Here is a 21202-nt window from a genome sequence, read left to right as displayed (position 1 = left end):
TCTGTTTTACAGGTCAATGGTTAGAAGTTTTCATTCATGTTTTCACTGTATTTACATATGTAGATAAAGTATGTATAAATTAAATCCTACCCTGTCTCAAGGCTTTATGGGTATGCCTCTAATGCTTACGTCACAGTTCAATGTTCAATCAAGTGTTTAAAAGTTAGACTCATAGTCAAAAATGTTGACTTTATTGACGAAATGAAAAAAACTACTTAATAAGTTCATCAAAACCTTTACTATACTACTTCGATAAGACCATAACAACAAAAACACAAATGACCGGTCTTTCGGTATGACAAGCTAAATGCAAGACGAAGAACAACAATATAAGTAAGCTATTGCTCAGGCCAAGTAGGTACTTTTGCGTGGGCTATTTAAAAGTGAAGTACGAGTATGTAAGTTGATCGTGTTCCTTGGCGCCGCCACCGCAACCGGCCGCCAGATGATTCAAACTTAATTTTAGTACAGAAAACCATATGACAGATTGCAATAATTTTAATATGGCTCATATATGAATATTTTTCAGCATATGACGCCTTTCAAATATAAATACAAAAACAATACCAATCTATTTATTATTCATAAACCAGTTTACTGCAGTCTGGCTGAAAACCATTCGTTGGCTTTTTAAGGAAGGAGTCTTGTTTGTTACAGACGTCTGAATTTGTATCACAAATAATGTGCCCACTCCTATTCATATAAGCGTAGTAAGTAAGTATCTGTACCCACCTACAAACCTAATATGTATAGATACTCTTGGAGAGTCTTATTCCAATTTCAAGCCTTTAAATTACATCGCAAGTTTGAGGTTGCGTATATAGGCATAGTAAATATTTATTTTATTTTGCAAAACTGACAAAAAAAAACTATATGCATATGTATAAAACTTGGGTCTTAAGTACGTCTTTTTTCAATGAACTAATCAGAGTTGAGATTGAGATACTTTTTGTACGTATTTTTATTTGTATACAAAACTGACATCATACTTCAATCTGAAATCACATCAGGCCAAGCTTTATTTTCGACGAACTAATTCGAATGAAAATGTTTTTGCTTTGTTAATGCATAATACAAGGTCGTATTCATTTTGATTAACTATAAATCTGAGCATTATATCCCTACTCTAGTTACATAACATACAGTCTTGCGGTCTGTTTAAAGAATTTGATCTATCTGATGGTATTCTTTACGCCACTACTTCAAAAAGTGTTCCTATATAGTTAACCTAACTACAACAAAATATACCTGCTTATTCTAGTTGATAGATACCCTAAAGCTCAAGACTTAATAGTACACAGTGATTTTAGTAGGTAGTAGCATTAGACACCTTAACTAAAAGTCGTCTGGGTAATTTTTTGTATTTTGATATATCATCCCATGCAACTTTCAAACTTCTATTCTTTTGGTTTGAAAAAAGGTTAACAATTCATAAGATCTTCAGGAAAAGGTGTCAGACAGGTTAAGTTTCTTTTTTGTGATGTTCATTTTTGCAAAAATGTACATACATTGAAATTCACAAAATTGAAAACAACTAAGCTTTTGTCCAAAAAAAGTTGTATCTATACATCCGTCGATGTTACTTTTTCAAAAAAATAGACTTTATTTTATTTATTTGTTAAATTTATTCAAGCTTTTTGTTTGTTTTTGTTTTGTTTTTTGTTTTGTATATAATGATCAAACGAATATCGGTATAGATAGACAACTGAAAAAGCACAGATCGTCGCTTCGTCGTTCGGTTTGCTGTGTAGGAAGGCAGGTAGGCGCTGTTGGCCTACGCAGGTCTCTTCCAGCTATGGTTATATGCCACTTGATTCAGATTCTCCAGCGCGACTGAATTTCAGTACGTTTCCAACCGAGTTGTGTGTCGGTCATCTTTTAGTTCGCTTAAGCATTTTTGCCTTTTAACCCGATTTATAATTATTATACACTGACAGACCTATACATAAATACATATACATTCCTCCAATTAAGACTAATTGTTGAGTCTGCGGTTCGTGTGATGGTAGATTCTTATGTGACGTTGTGAAATTTAGTTCAATCTCGAGTGAATAAAACAAGTTCATGTTTTACATACATACATGGTGATTTTTTTATTATTAAAGTGAAGCAATAAAATAATTATACTAAATTTTAAGTTTTAATATTATAAAATACCTATACGCAGAAAGATAAATATACATATTTATTCAAATATATATATATTATTACATTTTTAACTAACTAGAAAAAAAAGATGGTGTCGAAAAGCACTAAGAAAAAAACCGGTAGTAATAGCGGTGAGCAAGCACCAACTGAGATTTCGAAAATGTCGGGACAATCTGCTAACGAAACAACCTTAAAATCCACAATCGATAAAAATAAACATTCCGATCAAAACGTATCAGCAATAACTAAAAGCAAAAGCAGCAGTCGAACGACAAAATTTATGCATCAACAACAAAAATCATCGACTTCAACTTCGACTGAAATTTCGACAGTATCTACTGGTTTGTCAGAACCACAAATGATTTCCGGAGAAATTTTAACTAGTGACAAAGCTTTGAGTGGAGATGGTGTTAATTTACCATCAACCTCAGGAACGGGAATGTCCTTGACATCAGATAATCAAAGTTTTAAGTCCATTTCGAATACTGGCAATAATAAAGAAGGACTCACAGTAATTTCATCCGAATCAAAAGAAAACACTTCACAATCAGCTTCTAAATTAGTAGAAATAGAAAACCAAGGAATGAAGACTATTTCTTCATCCGATTCAAAATTTCAAAAGTCTCATGAATCGAGTTTTAAATCAGAGAGCACAGGGCCAACGACAATAATTTCGGGCAAGAATAACGAACAATCCATAACTGGCAAGGAGTTTTCCACTTTTTCAACAAAATCAGAACAACACAAATCGTCGTCGAAGAGCTCCAATACAATCATGAGTGAGAAAGTTTTACTAAGCGAAGGTGCCACTTCAACGACTGATACATCGGGCAGTGTCCTTTCAAACATAAAAGAGGAAAGTTCAAAATCTATGAATTTCATGAGTACCGAACAACAATCTTCACACTCGCACAGCGAATCTAATACGAGTACATTCGATCAGCTTGCTACTACCGATGCAACCTACACTAACTCAAAAGCTCATTCATCATCATCATCATCTACTGTTCAACAATCGACATCATCAGCAAATATACTTGCCTCCTCTTCCAGCAGCACCTCCATTTCCAACAGGTCCTCTGCATCATCGACTTTGATTTCGAATGAAAAAAATATTTTACAGCAACAGCAACAGCGCAAGTCTAATAATAATAATCAACTAACTTCAAGAATCGAATCATCAGAATCGATTGCAAAGGAACAAGTTTTCGACCACAAAACTAAAACCTGGACTGACTTTAATGAAAAGACCATCGTGAAGAATCAACCATCGCTGCTACGTTACGTCAGCCAGGACTCAGATGGATCCTATAAAGTTACTTACAAGAAGAAAATATTCGACCGCAGGAACAACAAATGGAAAGTAGTCGAACAGAAGGTAGTTGACGGTGCACATGATGTAGGCTACCCTGAAATAGTCGATGATGTCACCAATAGCACAACGACAACGTACACCACAAAAGTTTACGACACGAAGCTTGGCAAGTGGAAAATCGTCGACGAAAAATCATATGTAGACCCAAAAGCTTTCGTCCCCACTGATATTGCTCGAGAGATAGAAAAAGATAACACCGATGTCGCCAACATAACCACTACAACAGAAGTCACAAAGGTAAGCTTTAATTTCTCTCTATATTTTTTCTCTTCTCTTCTTTACACACCTAAACATTAAAATTATTATTATTTGTTGTATATTACACCTATAGACACTTTATTAAATTATGTTTTTGTATTTATACTTTTATCAACAAGAAAATCAATGTCGAAAAGTTTAGCCGCATTCCAGCTGATTCGATGATTAAAGATTAATAACATATGTACTTATAATTTACTTAGGTTAGGTCGCTTTTCAATGAGAATTTATTGTTTTGTGAAAGTTTGACACTACTTTGAAGCTAGCTGAGAATTGTTATGAGAAAGTTTGACACTTGTAATATGTTATCTACTTAAAGGTGCTAAATGCTATTTGATGTCCCTGCACCCGTAACTAATGTATCTGTGTTAGGGTTACAGATGCAGATACAATTACAAAGCTATGGTTTTAGCTTTTCAGTTATTTATCATTGCGTAAAATTCAAATAAGATGTAATAGAATTTTCCTACGCACATATTTTATAATTTTTTTCAAAAAACATTGAAAATTGTGTTGTTATATTTTCAGAAATATTTACTTCTCTTTGATAAATGTATTGAAAAGTGTATAGGAAGGTATTCGTTAATTATTTTGTATTAGTTTTAGTAGACAATTTTGTTTAAGTGTTATAGTACTCGTAGTTATACATTATAGTCGTTTTTAAGCTTTTTTTCTTTAGAAATAGAATGAATAGAATAATGTGTCATATTATCCAAATACCGCAACTTCGGATGATTAATACAAAACAAAATCACATAATGTAAATATCTGTATATACCACTCAAAACAACTGTTTTAAGAAACTTATAATTAGGCGAACATTCAAATACATTTGGCGTCTAACAATGTATGTTATTGCCTCACAATTCGCAAATAACAATTAGGTACCTAGACCCACTGTATTTATATTTCTAAATAAAAAACAAATCATTTTCACTGAAGGCCTATTGATTATATTTTTAAATATGTACATTGATAGGAAGAAAATCAAAAAGCTACTTATATGGTTAACAATAAATCATTCAATATGAATTTAAGATTTTGTAAACCTCATAAATCTTGGTAGGTAGGTAGTTACGTGCATATAGAAGGTATATTAAAAAGTTTGTTCCATAAAGACATAGTTTAATGACTATGTCGGATGAGACAACAGTCCAGGAATTCAGTTATTCAGCTTTGGATGGCTCATGCAAAATTGGTTTTTATTAAATCTTTCATGTGTTCAAAGTTATCGGTTGATTTGCTTTTCCACAAATATTTGAAATACATTTACACTAAAAGATCTGAAAACTCTGTTGGCATTTTTAAAAATTCCAAATTAATGACTCAAAAACATAAAATAATTCAGAAATAATTGGATCGTTCTGCAAAGGAGATGACCCATTTAAGGGTACAGATCGTTCACACATATGTGCACTCTACATATATAATATGCATGTCAAAGAAAAGCTTATTATTATTATACATTATTATTTAATATATAATATATCAGTTGGGTAGATTTTGTGTTATTTGTTTATTTTTTTTTAAATATTAATTTAAAATAATTAAAATTGTTATTAATATGTGGAAAGAGCAAATAGCAGCAAAGGCTTTCGGCTCTAAGGATGAAAGAAAAATATGGTAATATAAATGAGAGTTCAGAATATTTAGTATTTCATTAATTTTAATAATATTATTATGTTGCGGATTTTTTGAGTAGGTCTATTGTGTTGCAGTTGGTGATGGGTGTGAAGTTGAGCATAGCCAGATAGCAAGCATGACGACATAGGAAGGGTTGCAGTTACTATGTTATTCTAGTTGGGGCAGGTGGGTGGGTGCTTCTTTTTGAGTAGATGCTCGTGAGTATAAACTGTATGACCAAGGCAAAGGAGGATGAATTTTTTCAGATAGGATTTTGGTATGTCAATTGGATATTTTGGTTGAATCTTATTCGGGTTGATAGAGCTGCAGTGGTGTTTGTAATGTTCAAAGTCAAACAAAGATAGTTTGTGATACATTTTAACAATGTAGTTTTTAGATCAAGGGGGAAATAGGTATTATAAGTGCCTGCGTTAATTCCTGTGTGACCTGGGGTCCATATAAGTTAAATGTTTTGTTTTTGCTTTGATTATGATATCCCGGCAATTGGCAATTGTGTCTGTATTGTTTCATGGGTTCCCAATGGCTTTTAGCACTGACAAGCTGTCGGAGCAGACTGCATATCTTGGAAGCTTTTTAAGATAGCTAGCGCTTCGGTTTTGTAAATTGATGATATGCTTGGTAAAATGCCTTGAGTGGCAGTTGAACCATCTTGAGCTACGACTGCAAAAGCAGTTTTCGAGTCTGTTTTTGATACGTCTAAGTCTATGTACTATGTAAAATTATAGCCTTTATTAGACATCATTAAATATCTCTAGGAAACGGGCTTTATAGATGTTATTGCAAGTTTTGGTTTTAGGTAGTTCTTTCCTTGGGAAGTGACCATGGTGGTTGAGTTGTTCCAGGATATATGATGTATTGTAGATGGGACCCTTCAATGACGTTTGTGAGAAATTGCTTTGGCAAAATCACCATCTATCACTGACCCAGTTTGAAAAATTAATTTCACATTAAGCTTAGCAATATTTTCAAAATATCTCTCTTCTATAGTCCAGCCTCAGCAAGTATGTTTTTAATAGGTGTGATGGGGAAAGCACCAAGGCTTTTCCGAGCTACTTGGTGGTAAGTTGTTGCCACGATGTTCTTAGTAGCTCTTGAGCATGAACCGTAGATTGGCAAAGCATAATCAATTTTAATAGAATTAACATTTTATAGAAATATGGCAAAGCGAGTTAACATAAACATTACTTTTATAAGACGATAGATATTTAATTACATTAAGCCTTGCTACTAGTGCTTTCTTTCAATAAGTACAATGTGGTTTCCAGCTATATTTGTTTTTGATTCTTTAGTTCTTCTATGTTTTTGTTGTTAATGACTAATTCTAATTTAGTGCAGTTGCGTTTTCTGCAAACATGAAATAATTTGCATTTTTCCAAAGAAAGATTTGAACCAGAGGTAGAAGACCATTGGTTGATTTTATTAAGTTATATGGAAAATAATGGTTTTGTTTTATCTAGGTCGTTGTGTTATTTGGGGTAATTATGTAATTACTTTCGGTTTATAAAATAGGTATACTAGAATTGTTTTGTTTTCAAATGAAAGGTCACAAAAGTATTTTTCAGATAGTAACATCATATCTGAAATACAATTATCATTACGTACTGGTATCTTTTTTTTTACACTTCAGAATTTTCAGAAAGTAGTTAGCTTAAAGCAAGCTTCAAACTACGATCAGAGGCTCATCAAAATTACATTTGTTAGTTGTTATTAAGAAAATAATACAATTATAACCTAACACAAGCACAAAATACAAATCACAATGTTTATTAACATTTTACATGAATTATTACAGTAGGTACAAAAAAAAGCACTGGTTCTAAACAATGATTTTAATCCAACCTTATTTAAATTTAAATGAATCGATAAACAGTTTAAGTTATATAAAATGCTCATTCGACTTAAAGCTTTATTCTTCCCATAGTAAGTTCTATATAAGTCAATATGTATAAAGTCAAATGTACGCTAATGATGAGTTCCGTCTCGGTAATTCAAATGTACACAAGATAGCAAATAAGGTGCATCAATTTCACCATTAATGAGTTGATGAAGAAATATTAAATGATTATTAACACGCTTTTGAAGGAGAGATTGCATTTGAAGAAGCAGAATACGATGTTCATAGGGAGGCAAATCATAAGGATCATCCCAAGAAAGACCCATTAGGGCAAAGCGAATAAAATTATGTTAAATTGATTTAATACGTTTTTCATGAATTTTGTAATAGGGAGTCCATACCTGCGAAGCATATTCAAGATGAGAACGAACATGACAATTGTACAAAGAAAGAGTAACATAGGGATGAATGAACTCCTTTGCTCAGCGTTTTATAAAACCATTAATGTGATGTGTAAATTCTAAGTTGGAACAGAAATGAACACCTAAATCTTGAAATGTGGAGACGGGACAGAGTTTTTGATGTGAAATACAATAATCAAATATACTACCTATTCGTTTTTTAGTAAAAGTTATCCCCTGGCATTTTAAAGGGTTGAGGGTAAGGCTATTTTTGTCACACCACAATGTGAAACTATCAATGTAGGCTTGATAAAGGATACAATTTGGGTGGACTTTACTATCTTAAAAAATTTTATATCATCAGCAAAAATAAGAACTTTGCTTTGGCGTCGACATGACGATACGTCGTTAATAGACAGGATGAATAAAAAAGGGACAACATGGCTTCCCTGGGAAACACCAAATTGAGCAACAAAAGATTCAGAATGACAATTTAAAAATTTTACCTCATAGGATCTGCTTTGAAGGATCTGATCGAAGCTAAGAAAAATGGTGGAAAACCGAGAGCCTTACGTTTAAGTAAAATAATTCTATGGCTAAGTTGGTCAAAAGCTATAGAAAAGTCAGTGTATACACAGTGAACTTCATAACCTTGTTCTAAAGCGTTTGAACATTCGTTTGAGAATATGAGGAGATTTTTAAAGGTTGATCTTTTTCTCACAGGACCAAGTTGCTGTTCGCAAATGAGATTTTTACTAAAAATTGCTACACATTCACAAAGAACTTGCAATGGGCCTGTAGTTTGTTATATCCACCCTGTTACCTTTCTTGAAAATAGGTATTAGAAATGACTTCTTTCATTAACTATAGTCGTGATTCATTGATATAGTCGTCCGTTCAATTAGTTCTCAATCAGCACTTTTCAACCTTTGAGATAAACATTTAAAAACGCATTTAAAGTAATAAGTGCTGCAATGAAAATCGTTTAAAAAGGACTTTAGGAAAGTCGCACCATGCCAAATGCGGTCTCATTGAAATATAAATTATCTTAAAATCATATTTCGTGTTCTTAAACAAAATAGGTATATTTATTTTCCTCTCTTCGGTACAACTTTAAACTTGTAACATTAGAAACTTATGGCGAAAATTGCATTCGTTAAAAATTTTGATCTCGTGATTTAAATAAAACATGGCACTACGGTGGTAGGATGTAGAAAAAAGTGGAGCCTCTGATTATGTCCGCATGTCTGTCTGTCCACGCCCTTACAACGGAAACCATATTCAAACTTGAAAATTAAGATTTTGAGTAAATTTGCGTTTTTGTCTGTTTGTTTCAAGACTAAAAATAACAGAAGTCTTCATACAATTTTGTTTGGTCGAAAATCGAAAATTTGTTTTTTATTAAATTTTCTCTCATTTTTTGTTTTCCTTACTTGGCTTCTTTCAATAAAAAATAATATTTTTCTGTTTCTCCAGAAGAGTGCCCCCATAGAAGTTTAAATTTTTAAGATATCACTCTTTATTAAAAGTTGGAAAGTTATACAGACTTATGTATTTAACTTTGAATAACTCATCACGTGTATAATTTATTAATGTGCACTTTTCAGGATTTTAAGTCTTATATAAGCCCCAAATAGAGACAGTTGCATTTAAAAAACTTTCACTTGAAACTATTATGCATTAAATCTACATGTCATTTGGGCTAACTTGGTGTCTAGGTAAAATAAACGGATTTTTGGGTGTTATAAACACGAATCAATACCCATTTCAAATTGTATTTCAGTTGCCTTATTTATAAACAAACATTTCTGCTCATAAAACTCAGAACCCAAAATCCCTGCATGTGCCATCTAAAGTTTTTTAAAACGGATCTTGATAAATCCTCAAAGAGTAATTGTCATGAAATGTCGAATTTATTTATTTATTTAAAATTGGTATATTTAACACAACTTATAGAATTCTCATTAGAAATATGCACTCCTCAAACATTTCTAAGCCACGTATATTTCCTCATTGAACAAAGTGTAAAATAGGGTATCTTAAAAACATGCATGCATACATACATATATTCGTAAAATCTAATAAAAAATCAATGCATTTAATTATATCGTTATAGCTATTAAAATAACTATTAAATTTTTTTTTCAGATATTTGATGCCAGCATCAACGATTGGCGTGTTGTCGATGAACGAACTCATACGGACGTTATTGAAAAAATTGTGGATCCACCGAAGAAAATTGTGTTTATTGACGAATTTACTAATATCGAGAAAGATACTCAATATCTCGAAAATATTAAAAATGTTACTGACATATCTAACAAATACTCAGAACACAAACACATTTCGAAAAATGTATACGATGAAGTTGATCATGTTGCCCGTGACACTAGAAATACTTCAATAAATCTCGATTCACGAAACGTAAGTTTTAATTATGTATATTGACAAACATAAACAAAATATTTAATATTTAAAAAGCTCAAGAGTGTTTTAGCTTGCTGTTACTGTTTCATTAAAAAAAAAACGCCTTGATTTTTACATGAATGGAGGGGTTGTGTTTTTTAAATGGCTTTAAGGAAAAAATAATACTTATATAATTTAAAGCTATGGCCAAGAATTTAGGTTTATTTAATTGATATGCCTTTATGTTTTAAAAATAATTGTGGGCAATTGGCCGCCACGGCTAATTTTCGACTACTTTTTATAGCAGGCTGACACTACAAAAATTAGTCCACCATTGCTAAATCACACGGTTTCGGATTCCATACCACAGGCCCTTGTCCCAAAAGTTTCCTTCAATAAAATCTTTGTTTCTTTGGATGTATGGTACTTTCACAATTTGCAAACGTTGTAAACATGGAGTAAGACTTTTCATTATTCAATGAAAAACCAAACTAAGCATAAGTCAAGTGACAGCTGTCAGAAAGACCAATTTCTAAAAAAAAACTATTTCCAGATTGAAAATGGCACGTCTAAAAAACAACACCCATTACAAAGTTTGGTATCATATCAAAACTCGTTTAAAGTTTAAACCTTATAAACGCCATACCAATAGAATCTCAAATAAGCCGTTTAGATTCGTCTTAAAATTGAAGTTCCCCTTCATCCGTGACAACATTACTCACACACAGGAATGGTTGAAAGTTGTAAGTCACTAGGCCCTAGTTTTCAACGGACTGTTGCGCCATCTAATTTATTTATTTATTTAGACTAAAGAGTAACCCCTTTGAGGAAAAAAGCATTGAAAATTAAATAAAAACAAGTTGTAACAATTTGTAACACCAAAAAAATACTTTAAGTACATAATAAAGCTTTAAAGTATCGAGCCGTATACAACAACAACTGTTTTATGGTATTTAATGCACTATCAAGTGGGAATAAGTGCTAATTAGCATAAATAGTTAATGAAGGAATTCAATATTTATTTGATTTTCAGTATCAAATCAATGTGTTTTAAACTATGACTTTGAAAGCACATGTAGGTAAATATCTAATGTGCCTTCACTGCTATTTCCTGAAACTTGAATATGCAATGAAAGTCTTGCCCAACCTTAAGTAATGTAATGCACGTATTGGCAGACAATTGTTTTATTCATTCTCACTGAAAGAACTTAACAAAATTAAATTTAAAAAAAACGATACAAATTGTCTGATTTTATAAAGCGAGACGTCTAGACTTTTGTCGGATATTATGTACATAACTATTTATGAAATATTTATATGAACAAAGGGTGAGGTAGGGTTGCTTAAAAGTTTCCAATTAGCGGAAAAGTCATCACCCTATCGAAAAACGCTTTAATTTATTGTGAATAGTACTAAATTTCAATTCTACTTTAATATAAAGCGGATAGTGAAGACTTTTTTCAATAAGGCCTTGACCACTTTTTAACTTCCCATAGGAGTTATTGTAATGGGTCCGATTTGTCGAATTGAAAATTTTGACATTTCTCCCTAGAGTCGAAATAAAAGATTTTTAGAAAGATGTCTGTGCGTGAGTGTGTTCGTACGTCCGTACGTTCGCGACGTTTTTTTGGTCGTCCATTCCCCAAAAACCAGAAGAAATATCGACTTCAAATCTTTTCAAAAACTTGAGGTTATGGCTTCAAACTTTTTATATCTTATAAATAATATTGTTTTCAACATTCGCTAAAATTTAGAGAAAAATTGAATTGACAGTTTCTTTTACAAAAAATAAAAACTTAAAAAGAATTTAACAAAAGTTGTTAAAAATTGATTTTCGACTCAAATATCTTTTCAAAACTTTGAGATTATGGCTTCGAACTAATTTTAACTTATAAGAAATATTGTTTTCAATATTCTGAAAAAATTTGAGAACAATCGATTTGACAGTTTTTGTACAAAAAATAAAAACTTAAAGAAAATTTAGCAAAAGTTGGTAAAAATTGAATTTCCACTGAAATATCTTTTCAAAAACTTGAGATTATGGGTTCAAACTTTTTATATCTTATAAGAAATATTGTTTTCAACATTCAACAAAAATATTTTCAACAAAAAATAAAAACTTAAAAAAAAATTAACAAAAGTTGTTAAAAATTGATTTTCAACTCAAATTTCTTTTCAAAAATTTGATATTATGGCTTCCAACTAATTTTAAGTTATAAGAAATATTGTTTTCAACATCCGAAAACATTTTGAGAAAAATCGAATTTACAGTTTGTTTTACAAAAAATTGAAACCTAAACAAAAAAATTAATAAAACTGTTTAAAAACTGATTTTCGACTTAAATATCTTTTCAAAACTTTGGGATATTGGCTTTGAATTACTTTAATCTTTTAAAAAATTTTGTTTTCAACATTCAATAAAATTTTGAGGAAAATCTAACTGACAGTTTTTCTTACAAAAAATAAAAACCTAAAATAACAGTACCAAAACATGGTAAAAATGTACCAAAAAGTTTTTCAAACATTAAAAATATTGTATATTTGTATTTCATAGAAAATATTGTTTTCGATATTCAGTAGTTCTTTATTAAAATCCAACTGACCGTTTTTTTCATAAAAAAATAAAGTCTATAAAAAATAGTACGCAAATTTAGTAAAAATTGATGTTCGGTTCTTGATATCTCTCAAATTAATTTAATTCAATTTGATAAATGGTAAATGGTGAAGTAATGATTTGAATTAAACGCGGATTTTCGTCCGACCAGTAACGAATATTTTGCTTATTGACGAACCCATTGCGCCAAAAGAGAGCTTCGTTACTGAAGGTGATTTTGCAATGAAACTCATTATCTTTGTACATCTTCTCCAGAGGCCAATCGGAGAACGAACGTCCCGTTGTTGCAAATGGTCCAACAGCTTCAACTCTTGAGTCAGATTGTTCTTTGTTGTAAACCAAGATCCTTACGCTGTAATATGATTTGTGTGATGCATAATTCTTGTTAACGAATGCGACATTTTAGAAACTTCGACCAACCCGTTGTCTCACTGACACGGTAATATCACACAACGAATAAGTAGACTTAAATTTACGCTATAAACTCGTTATTGCCTGTCCGAAAATTGGAGTTCTCCGACTCCGAACTGAGGTAGACATTTTCTAAAATTTGGAGAGATTGCTCACGTACAAGAATGTACTTTACCAAGATTCAAATGTTAATTTGACAATAGGTGTTTGATAATTAAAGGATCATCCATACTAAAACTTAAAATGCTATGTGAATAAAACAATTTATCTCTAAATAAGTTCAAGTATGCGAAAGTTCTGCACTTTCGAGAAAACGGACTGTTTGATTTTTATAAGAAATTAATTGAATGTCGAAAAAAATATTTTCTGTGAGAGAAAATAAGATTGAATCCAATATTTTTAATTTTTGAAAGGGTATTTGAGTCGAGTCGAAAATCAATGTTTACCAACTTTAATTAATTTTCTTTGGTTTATATTTTTTATAAAAAAAAAACTATCTATTCGAATTTTCTTAAGATTTTACCACATGTTGAGAACATTATTCTTCGTTGCACAAAATTGTTTTGGAAATAAAATCGTTTTTTGCTCTTACATTTTTCGAGGTACCTAAATAATATTTTGTTCAGTTTTTTTTTTGATTTATAAAAAAAATCGATAATTAGAATTTGTTTTAAAAATATATTATATACTACTATATATCACGTTACAATATACAATACAAAATTTAACTCAAGTCTCTAGCGGTATTGGTTTGTGATATATTAAGGGTTAACCAACATTTTCACCTTTTTTTTAAACTGCTATAGTAAACGAATTTTCAATTTTCTTGAGAGCCCTTTCTGCCTTATTATCTGTAAAACAAAATTTATTTTAAGTCGATATCTCTTCTAGTTCTTGACAGACAGACATCTTTCTACATTCGTCCCCATAAAACACAAATAATACTTTAGATCTTTAAGCTTTTTTATAGAATACATTTTATACACAAATCAAACCAATTGCTGACATATTTTGTTCAGTCATTTTCCTTTAAGACGGCTTTTTTGAATACAACTTTCAACTACTTTCAAAAAAAGTGTACTTTCATTTCGAGGGTAGATAAATAAAACATTAAAGTCCCAAAGTATTTGTACATTAATGATAACAAAAACATGAACGCAAGCTTGTAAACTTTTATCTTGTTAGTTTGAAACTAGATAGAATTATTTTGTCGATTTTCTTTTCGTCCTATTAACAGGACAGAATTTTGTCCAAACCATGATTTTGACATATGTACATAATTCTGACTATAATCAAGTAAATTTAGGGGAAAAAAGATATCAACCTCGAAATGAAAGATACTAAGCCGGAAACTTGTTTAAAACTTTTTGTTGGTATTTCGAAAAAAAGTTTCATAAGACCTTTTGTCTCCGTCGTAAGTTATGCATACAAATTGTCAAGCACATCATTTCTTAAATTTAAATTAATAAAGGAAAATGGAAGTTAGTTAAATTAATGGTAGGAACTTTTAAGTTACAAAACTTTATTAGTCACCGGTTGTGGTGAAAACTTACCTGATCAGAGATTTCTATAAAAGTGTTTGAAATAACATAGGAATACGTAGTCTGTTACAAGTATAAAATACCATAAGATAAGAATTCGTATTCAATGTTGTTTCATTTATTTGGTCAAAATATAATATCAATTAAGAAAATAGTTTTATTAGAATGACTGCCCTTAGCTTTAATGAAAGCCCTTAAACGTTGTGGCCATCAAACTATAGCTGCACGCTCTGTTTCTGTTGATATTTTTGAAACTGCTTTCGTTAACTCTGCCAAAGAAGTTTAAAAATTCCTGTTAGAAATCTTTGAGGCACGCCCTCAAATTCTGACCACAACAAATAAACTTAAGGATTAAAATATGGACCTCCCAAGAGCCAATCTTGAGCTTCTTTAAAACCTACTATTTTGACCCTAAGGCAATTTTGTGCTGTCTTGGCTCAGTTTATCTCACCAGAATCTTGTAGAAGAATTCATCTATATCCATTGAAAAGGGTATTTGTTAAAAAAAATTGCCAAACCCTCTAACCTCTTCTATATAACTTCTCAATCGTTTTTCACATTTGTTCCCAAAACTTACGATATGTGACACTTTGGAGTGAGACTTACTATAAAATCATTACAGTTATGTGATGTGGTGATTGTTTATTTTGACCCTTAAAATAAAATGATAGTTTTAGTTTGATATGATAATGAAGTTTTCTTTGTTTTAAACTCCTTTAAGGTTAAAAATCTTTTCATTCGAAAAAAAAACGATTTATTTCATGCTCATTTGTCACGTGTCACAATAAAAGCCCTTTGACACTTCTCACGATAACTTTTTGGAGTCGAGGTTTTTAAATATGATCTGTAGAGAAAGCGTTGATAGTTCTTTAAGTGTTGATGCTCTCTAATCGGTATTGAAATGGACCTGGTGAATAAATCCAATTCTGTATACATACATTATTTTTCTCTTCCGAATTGGTTTTTATGTATTCGTTCTGGAATTGCTTTCATAAGCGTTCAAATGTTGACAACTCGAACACATCTTGTTTTTGAGATAGCCATCTTCTCTTGAAGCTTAGGAATCTGGATAACAAAAATACTTCAATTAGAATAGATGTGAAAACCAACAAAAAAAAACATGCGTTTGGCTAGCGGCACTTTGCAAATCAAAAACAAAATGGGGTTCTTTCAGATTTTTCTTTTTACTTTTTTCGGTGAAAAAGGCAGTTTTAAGGTTTAATTTTGCAGTCATTTTGTACAATGTACATTTTTGTCTTGAAAAAAGCGTGTTCAACATCAGTTTATTATAATTAATTTACTAATTTACAGTAATCACTACGAAATTCATTAAATTTAAAAATTTCATAATTAACCTTGGATTATTGTATCAAAGATGCGTTCGAAGACCATCAAGTTAAGGGTGCGAGCGCATTTTATTGAATTCTAATAAATTTTGTATGGTGTAAATTTAACTAATCCAAGTATATTTATAGTTTGTTTTTAATGATTTCAGCTTGTAGCTATTTTTCAATTCCATTTTGATTAATAAATATTAAATTAAAAAAAAGAGTTATAATCGAAAAATACCTTATCCATAACATTCTTGATTGATGGAAGCATACATGTTTTTGCTATAAAAAAAACTGTGCATCAAATTCCTTTGTTTTAAAAAAATAATCAGAACGATTATAGCAAACCTGTTGAATAAATGCAGAGCAAATAAAAGGAACATTTTGACATATATCACAAAATGAAAACGTCTTTAAATCGTTCTGAATTCATGCACAACTCATTCAATAGATCATGTAATCAACATGAATGTTTATTGTTGACGTACATAAGTTTTTTTTTAGTGAATTCCCACAGTTTTACGCAAAATAGAATTTTCATTCATTCCTTAAAAATGTTTAGTTTCCAAAGTTCAAGTTTACTTACTATTGTTTGAAGGGTATGTTTAGTAAGTGGTGCTTATAATGAAAAAAACTTAATACTTCCATAGATTACATTTTATAAGTGCAGAACATAGTGTAGAAAAATATTTTTGAAAAAGCCAATAATATTTAAGGTATGTTCATTAAAGAAATTTCTGCTTCAGCTAACCTTCATCAACTTTTTAGAAAAAAAAAAAAAATAGCAACAATAAATAAATTAGGTGGCGCAACAGTCTATGAAGAACCAGGGCCTAGTGACTTAAAACTCTCAACCATTCCTGTGTGCGAGTAATGTTGTCAGAGATGGAAATTAGCAATAATATCAAAAAATATTTCGTAGCATATTTAATTGTTAACATTGTAAAATGTCAAATGTTGATATGGTAAACAATTCGTAACTTTATGCGTAAGCATAGAAGATAACATTATTTAGTCAAGATTCAGAAGTATGCATTATGGCGAGTTCACTGATATTTTTTCTATTGGGTGTTCGGTTTTGCCATACTGGAAAAAAAAAGTTACTTAAAATCAATTTATTGCACTTATGGCACGACTACGTACATATTATATTACATAGTTACCTTTGGCCTCTTCCATACATAGTTGTCAGAATGTTAATTCATCTTCTGAAAATAAAAAAAATATGGTTTGTTGTTTTACTTATTTTTGTTCTCAATAATGCGTACGTGCATTTTATACAAATATTAATATATCTTTTGAAGATGAAAAATTTGATTGTTCACACCGATTATTTTTAATAAATATGATTTAAAATCAGAAGATGACCTTTACACCTTGTCTTCAAAAGTCCATAGCAAGGCAAACAAAATAGCTACAATTTATCTTCTTTGAAGACTTGTAGCAACTATATAATGCACAGTAGCTCTATGTAGCATGGAATTATATGGAGCCTCGATTTATTCGAGAAAATATGCGTCAAGACAAGGTGTAATGGACATCTTCTGATGAGCCCAACCATTACATCGGGCGAAACGCATATTTATTTATTTATTTTTATTTTCATTTTCATCATATTTATTAAAAATTAAGATATCGTTTATAAATGTATATGCATTTATTTTATTTTTATTTATTTTGTTTTATTATTATTATTTATTATTTTTATTATTCCTTTATTTCATTAAAAACATTTTTTTTTAACAATTTAAAAATCAAAATAATAAATGAACATGGCAAGATTGCCGTCTGCCAGAAAATAACATTTGCTTTAATAAAATAATAAAATAAATAGTTGGTAGGATTTCATTAGATTTCTTGTTTCAACCCTTGCTCTGAAAATTGTACCTATGTATATCTCTCGCAGAAAGTTTATTATGGAAATAATTTTCTCATTAGTATTTAAAGAGTGTCTTAGATTTCTATATATTTCTCTTGTAGAAGATGGTGAAGATATATATTTTCTTCATCTTTTAAGATAACATTCGAACAGATAAGTTATCTGTGTTAAACTCATTCGGTTTAAGAGAAACATTATACAATCGGGCAAGTTGAGTCCATTCCTTAAATGGCGATGCTTGTGTTCGCAAAAGAAACTTCATGATAGATGTGTGTTGATTCGAACTTGGTTAACACATTACTCTTGTTTGAAAATCTGCATACAATTTCAAATTTTTAATATACATAAATCAGCGCAATTCCAGACTCAACATGAATTGCATAGGTTGCAGTCAAACCAGGTCACCGAAATAATCTTTTGAAAAAGAGGCGCTGTATCATCTAAAATTCTTCAAAATAGGTGTGACCAAAAACTTGAATACCGTAAGACAAGCAAGTGTTAATGGTTGCTTGGAAAACTCGGTATTTAGATCCTAAGTCTATGTTTTTGTTTGAGAAGAAAGTTGGCAAGATTATGTTGAGAGCTACTTTAGCTTCTTTACTCTTACGCTGAACATGTTTATTGAAGCTACCGTTAGCAGACATCAATACTCGTAGATATTTGAATTCCTGTACTATTTCAATAGGTTGGTTGTTAAGGAACCAACTTCCTTCTCTCAACCTTCTACAACTCCGTGCCTCAAATACCATTATCTCTGTTTTCTCTGAGTTTATTTTAAGGTCCCAGATGTTGCAGTACTTTTGGACCCTATTGATTTGTAGCTGGAGAGAAGATGAGTTATCTGCTAGCATAACCAAGTCATCCGCGTAAAGAAGAACTTTTATACGAATATCAGAAAATCAAACTCCACCGGGTAAATTATCTGAAATATCATCAATGTAGAGGACACCTGCAGTCGTTTGAAACCAGCCCCATCCCAAACTGTAGCATAAGTTTTAGATACAAATTTTTCGTAGATATTTAGAAATTTTCTAGATATACTAAGTGAGGCCATTTTGTAAATGAGAGCCTGTCGATTGACGGTATCAAATGCAGCTATTAAATCAATAAAGCAAGCATACATCTTTTTCTTCTTTTTGATAAATTTGTTGGCAATACTCGATAAAGCAAAAATTTGATCAACCGTTGAAAAGCCCTCACGAAAACCAGCTTTAAACATACCTAAGCGATTGTTTGATTCTACCCAATTGATTAGTCTTTTGTATAGGATTCTAGTAAATACTTTTCTAATGGATTTTAATATTGAAATACCACTGTAATTCTCAGGTAAGCTAGCATCACCTTTCCGAAATATTGAAAATATGACAGCTTTATTAAAGCTTGTGGGAATGCAAGCAGAATCGTACAAGTTGTTGTAAAAAGAAAGAAGATATTGCTTGTATTCTAAAGATGAGTTTTTTAGAAATTCAACGGGAATGCCATCAATTTCTGGGGACTTATTGTTTTTCATATTGAATTGAATTGGGTGGCGCAACAGTCCGATGTGAACCAGGGCCTAGTGACTTACAACTTTCAACCATTCCTGTGTGCGAGTACTGTATTCAGGAATGGAAGGGACCTACAATTTAAGGCCGAATCCGAACGGCTAATTTGAGAAAGCACTTTTTCATGGCAAGAATTACTCTTGAAGGATTTGTCAATTCCTCGCAAGAGGCAGTACCCGTGAAAATAATTGTTTTTCATATTAAAAAGAGTTAATCAAGGTATATTAGAGAATAAAGCAAATTATTGACTGTGTCTGGGCAAGCGTAATGAAATGAGTGCAAGTCATCTTGACATGTCAACAAGGATCGGAAATGGGATGCCAGAACTTCAGCTTGTATAATACACATGAGAACGTACGATTGTTTCCACCCAACTCCCATACATTATACCAACAATTCTTTGAATCCTTACACCTTTATAAGCTTATAAGGAATCAAACCATTTATTTCTGGGGATGATCTAACAATTTCGAGAACAAATAACATCTAATTGATCAATTGCAGAGAGGCTTGGGGGTGGCAGCGACCCAACGTGAAGGTTTAATATTTGTCGGATTCTCTCTCCCTCCTGACGTATCCATTTAAGCCTTGGAATTTTTTCAAAGCTTGGGCTATGTGTTGCATGCAAGAAGTTTCCATTCACCAGAATTGGTAAATGAGACGTAAAAGTTGCTAATAATACTTCAAAATCATTAACAGCCTGAAGCCAATCACCATTCACTGCACACAGATCGATAACTGAACTTCCCTGCCCACCCACAAAGGTCAGTTTACCACAAGTATCACTTCTCGATACACCATTTAAGACTCAAAAACCGAAACTTTCAAGTAATTCAATTAACATTCTCCCGTTTCTATTTAATGTTTCATCTTTAGAGTTTCTAGTTGAGAACAAATCCGTTTAAATTTTCAATTCTTCGATGACTGAATTTTGAAAAAGCCCATAAAATGTTTGGATTTGAAATTATTTAAGTTTATTTAGTTTAAATATAATGGGACAATAAAATGGGTTTTGTGGGTTGTGGTACCATCGATCTGGAAAACTTAAAAACTGTTTTTACTTCCAGCTATATTGTAGCTCAAAATACTTAAATTAATAAATCTACTACTACTATACAAACCGACTTTTATTGAATATTGACAAATGTAAAACTATGTGTTTTACATGCAAAAAAACAATTATAGATTATAACTATTTATTAGATTCTTCCTCCCTTTGTAAGCTTTCCGTTTTCTCTGATTTAGGTGTTATTCTTGACAATAAATTAACGTTCTGTGACCATTATAACTTTATAGTTAAAAAAGCTAACAAAATTCTAGGTTTTATTAAACGTTTTTCTCGTGACTTTCGTGACCCATACGTCTTAAAACTTCTTTATGTATCATTTGTAAGGCCAATACTTGAATACGGCTGTGTTATATGGGCACCATACTATTCAGTCCATATTGACAGACTTGAAAGTATCCAAAAAAGATTTATGCGTTTTTGTCTTCGTTTTCTTCCGTTTTCCCAAATATTTACACCACCTCCTTATTCTCAGAGACTTTTGCTAATAAAGCTCCCTACACTTTCACAACATAGACAATATTTTTTTTTTTTTTTTTACACTTCAGAATTTCAGAAAGTAGTAAGCTTATAGCAAGCGTCAAACTACGATCAGAGGCTCATCATAAGTGCATGTGTTAGTTGTTAGTAAAAAATAATACAAATATAGCCTAACACACGCACAAAATACAAAACAAAATTAGCATTTAACTATTACAGAACAAAAAATTACGATAGTGGAGCACTGGTTCTAAACAATGATTTTAATCC

The 21202-nt window shown here is 31.2% G+C and overlaps 1 protein-coding gene across 2 annotated transcripts in view; it reads left to right on the top strand.

Annotated features, from left to right (window-relative positions):
- The first annotated feature begins 1849 nt into the window (after window positions 1–1849).
- The window catches only part of LOC129951927 (titin), a 38979-nt gene continuing 19626 nt past the window's right edge, over window positions 1850–21202 (top strand). For both annotated transcript variants that reach the window (XM_056064292.1, XM_056064291.1), the window contains exons 1-2: window positions 1850–3760; window positions 9809–10084. In XM_056064292.1, the coding sequence (XP_055920267.1) occupies window positions 2237–3760; window positions 9809–10084 (1800 nt within the window). In that variant the 5' untranslated portion in view covers window positions 1850–2236. The remainder of the gene's footprint in view (window positions 3761–9808; window positions 10085–21202) is intronic.

Source organism: Eupeodes corollae, chromosome 3, assembly GCF_945859685.1.
Source record: "Eupeodes corollae chromosome 3, idEupCoro1.1, whole genome shotgun sequence".
Taxonomy (NCBI): domain Eukaryota; kingdom Metazoa; phylum Arthropoda; class Insecta; order Diptera; family Syrphidae; genus Eupeodes; species Eupeodes corollae.
Note: the sequence above shows the minus strand (reverse complement) of the source record. Positions and strands in the feature narration are given on the sequence as shown.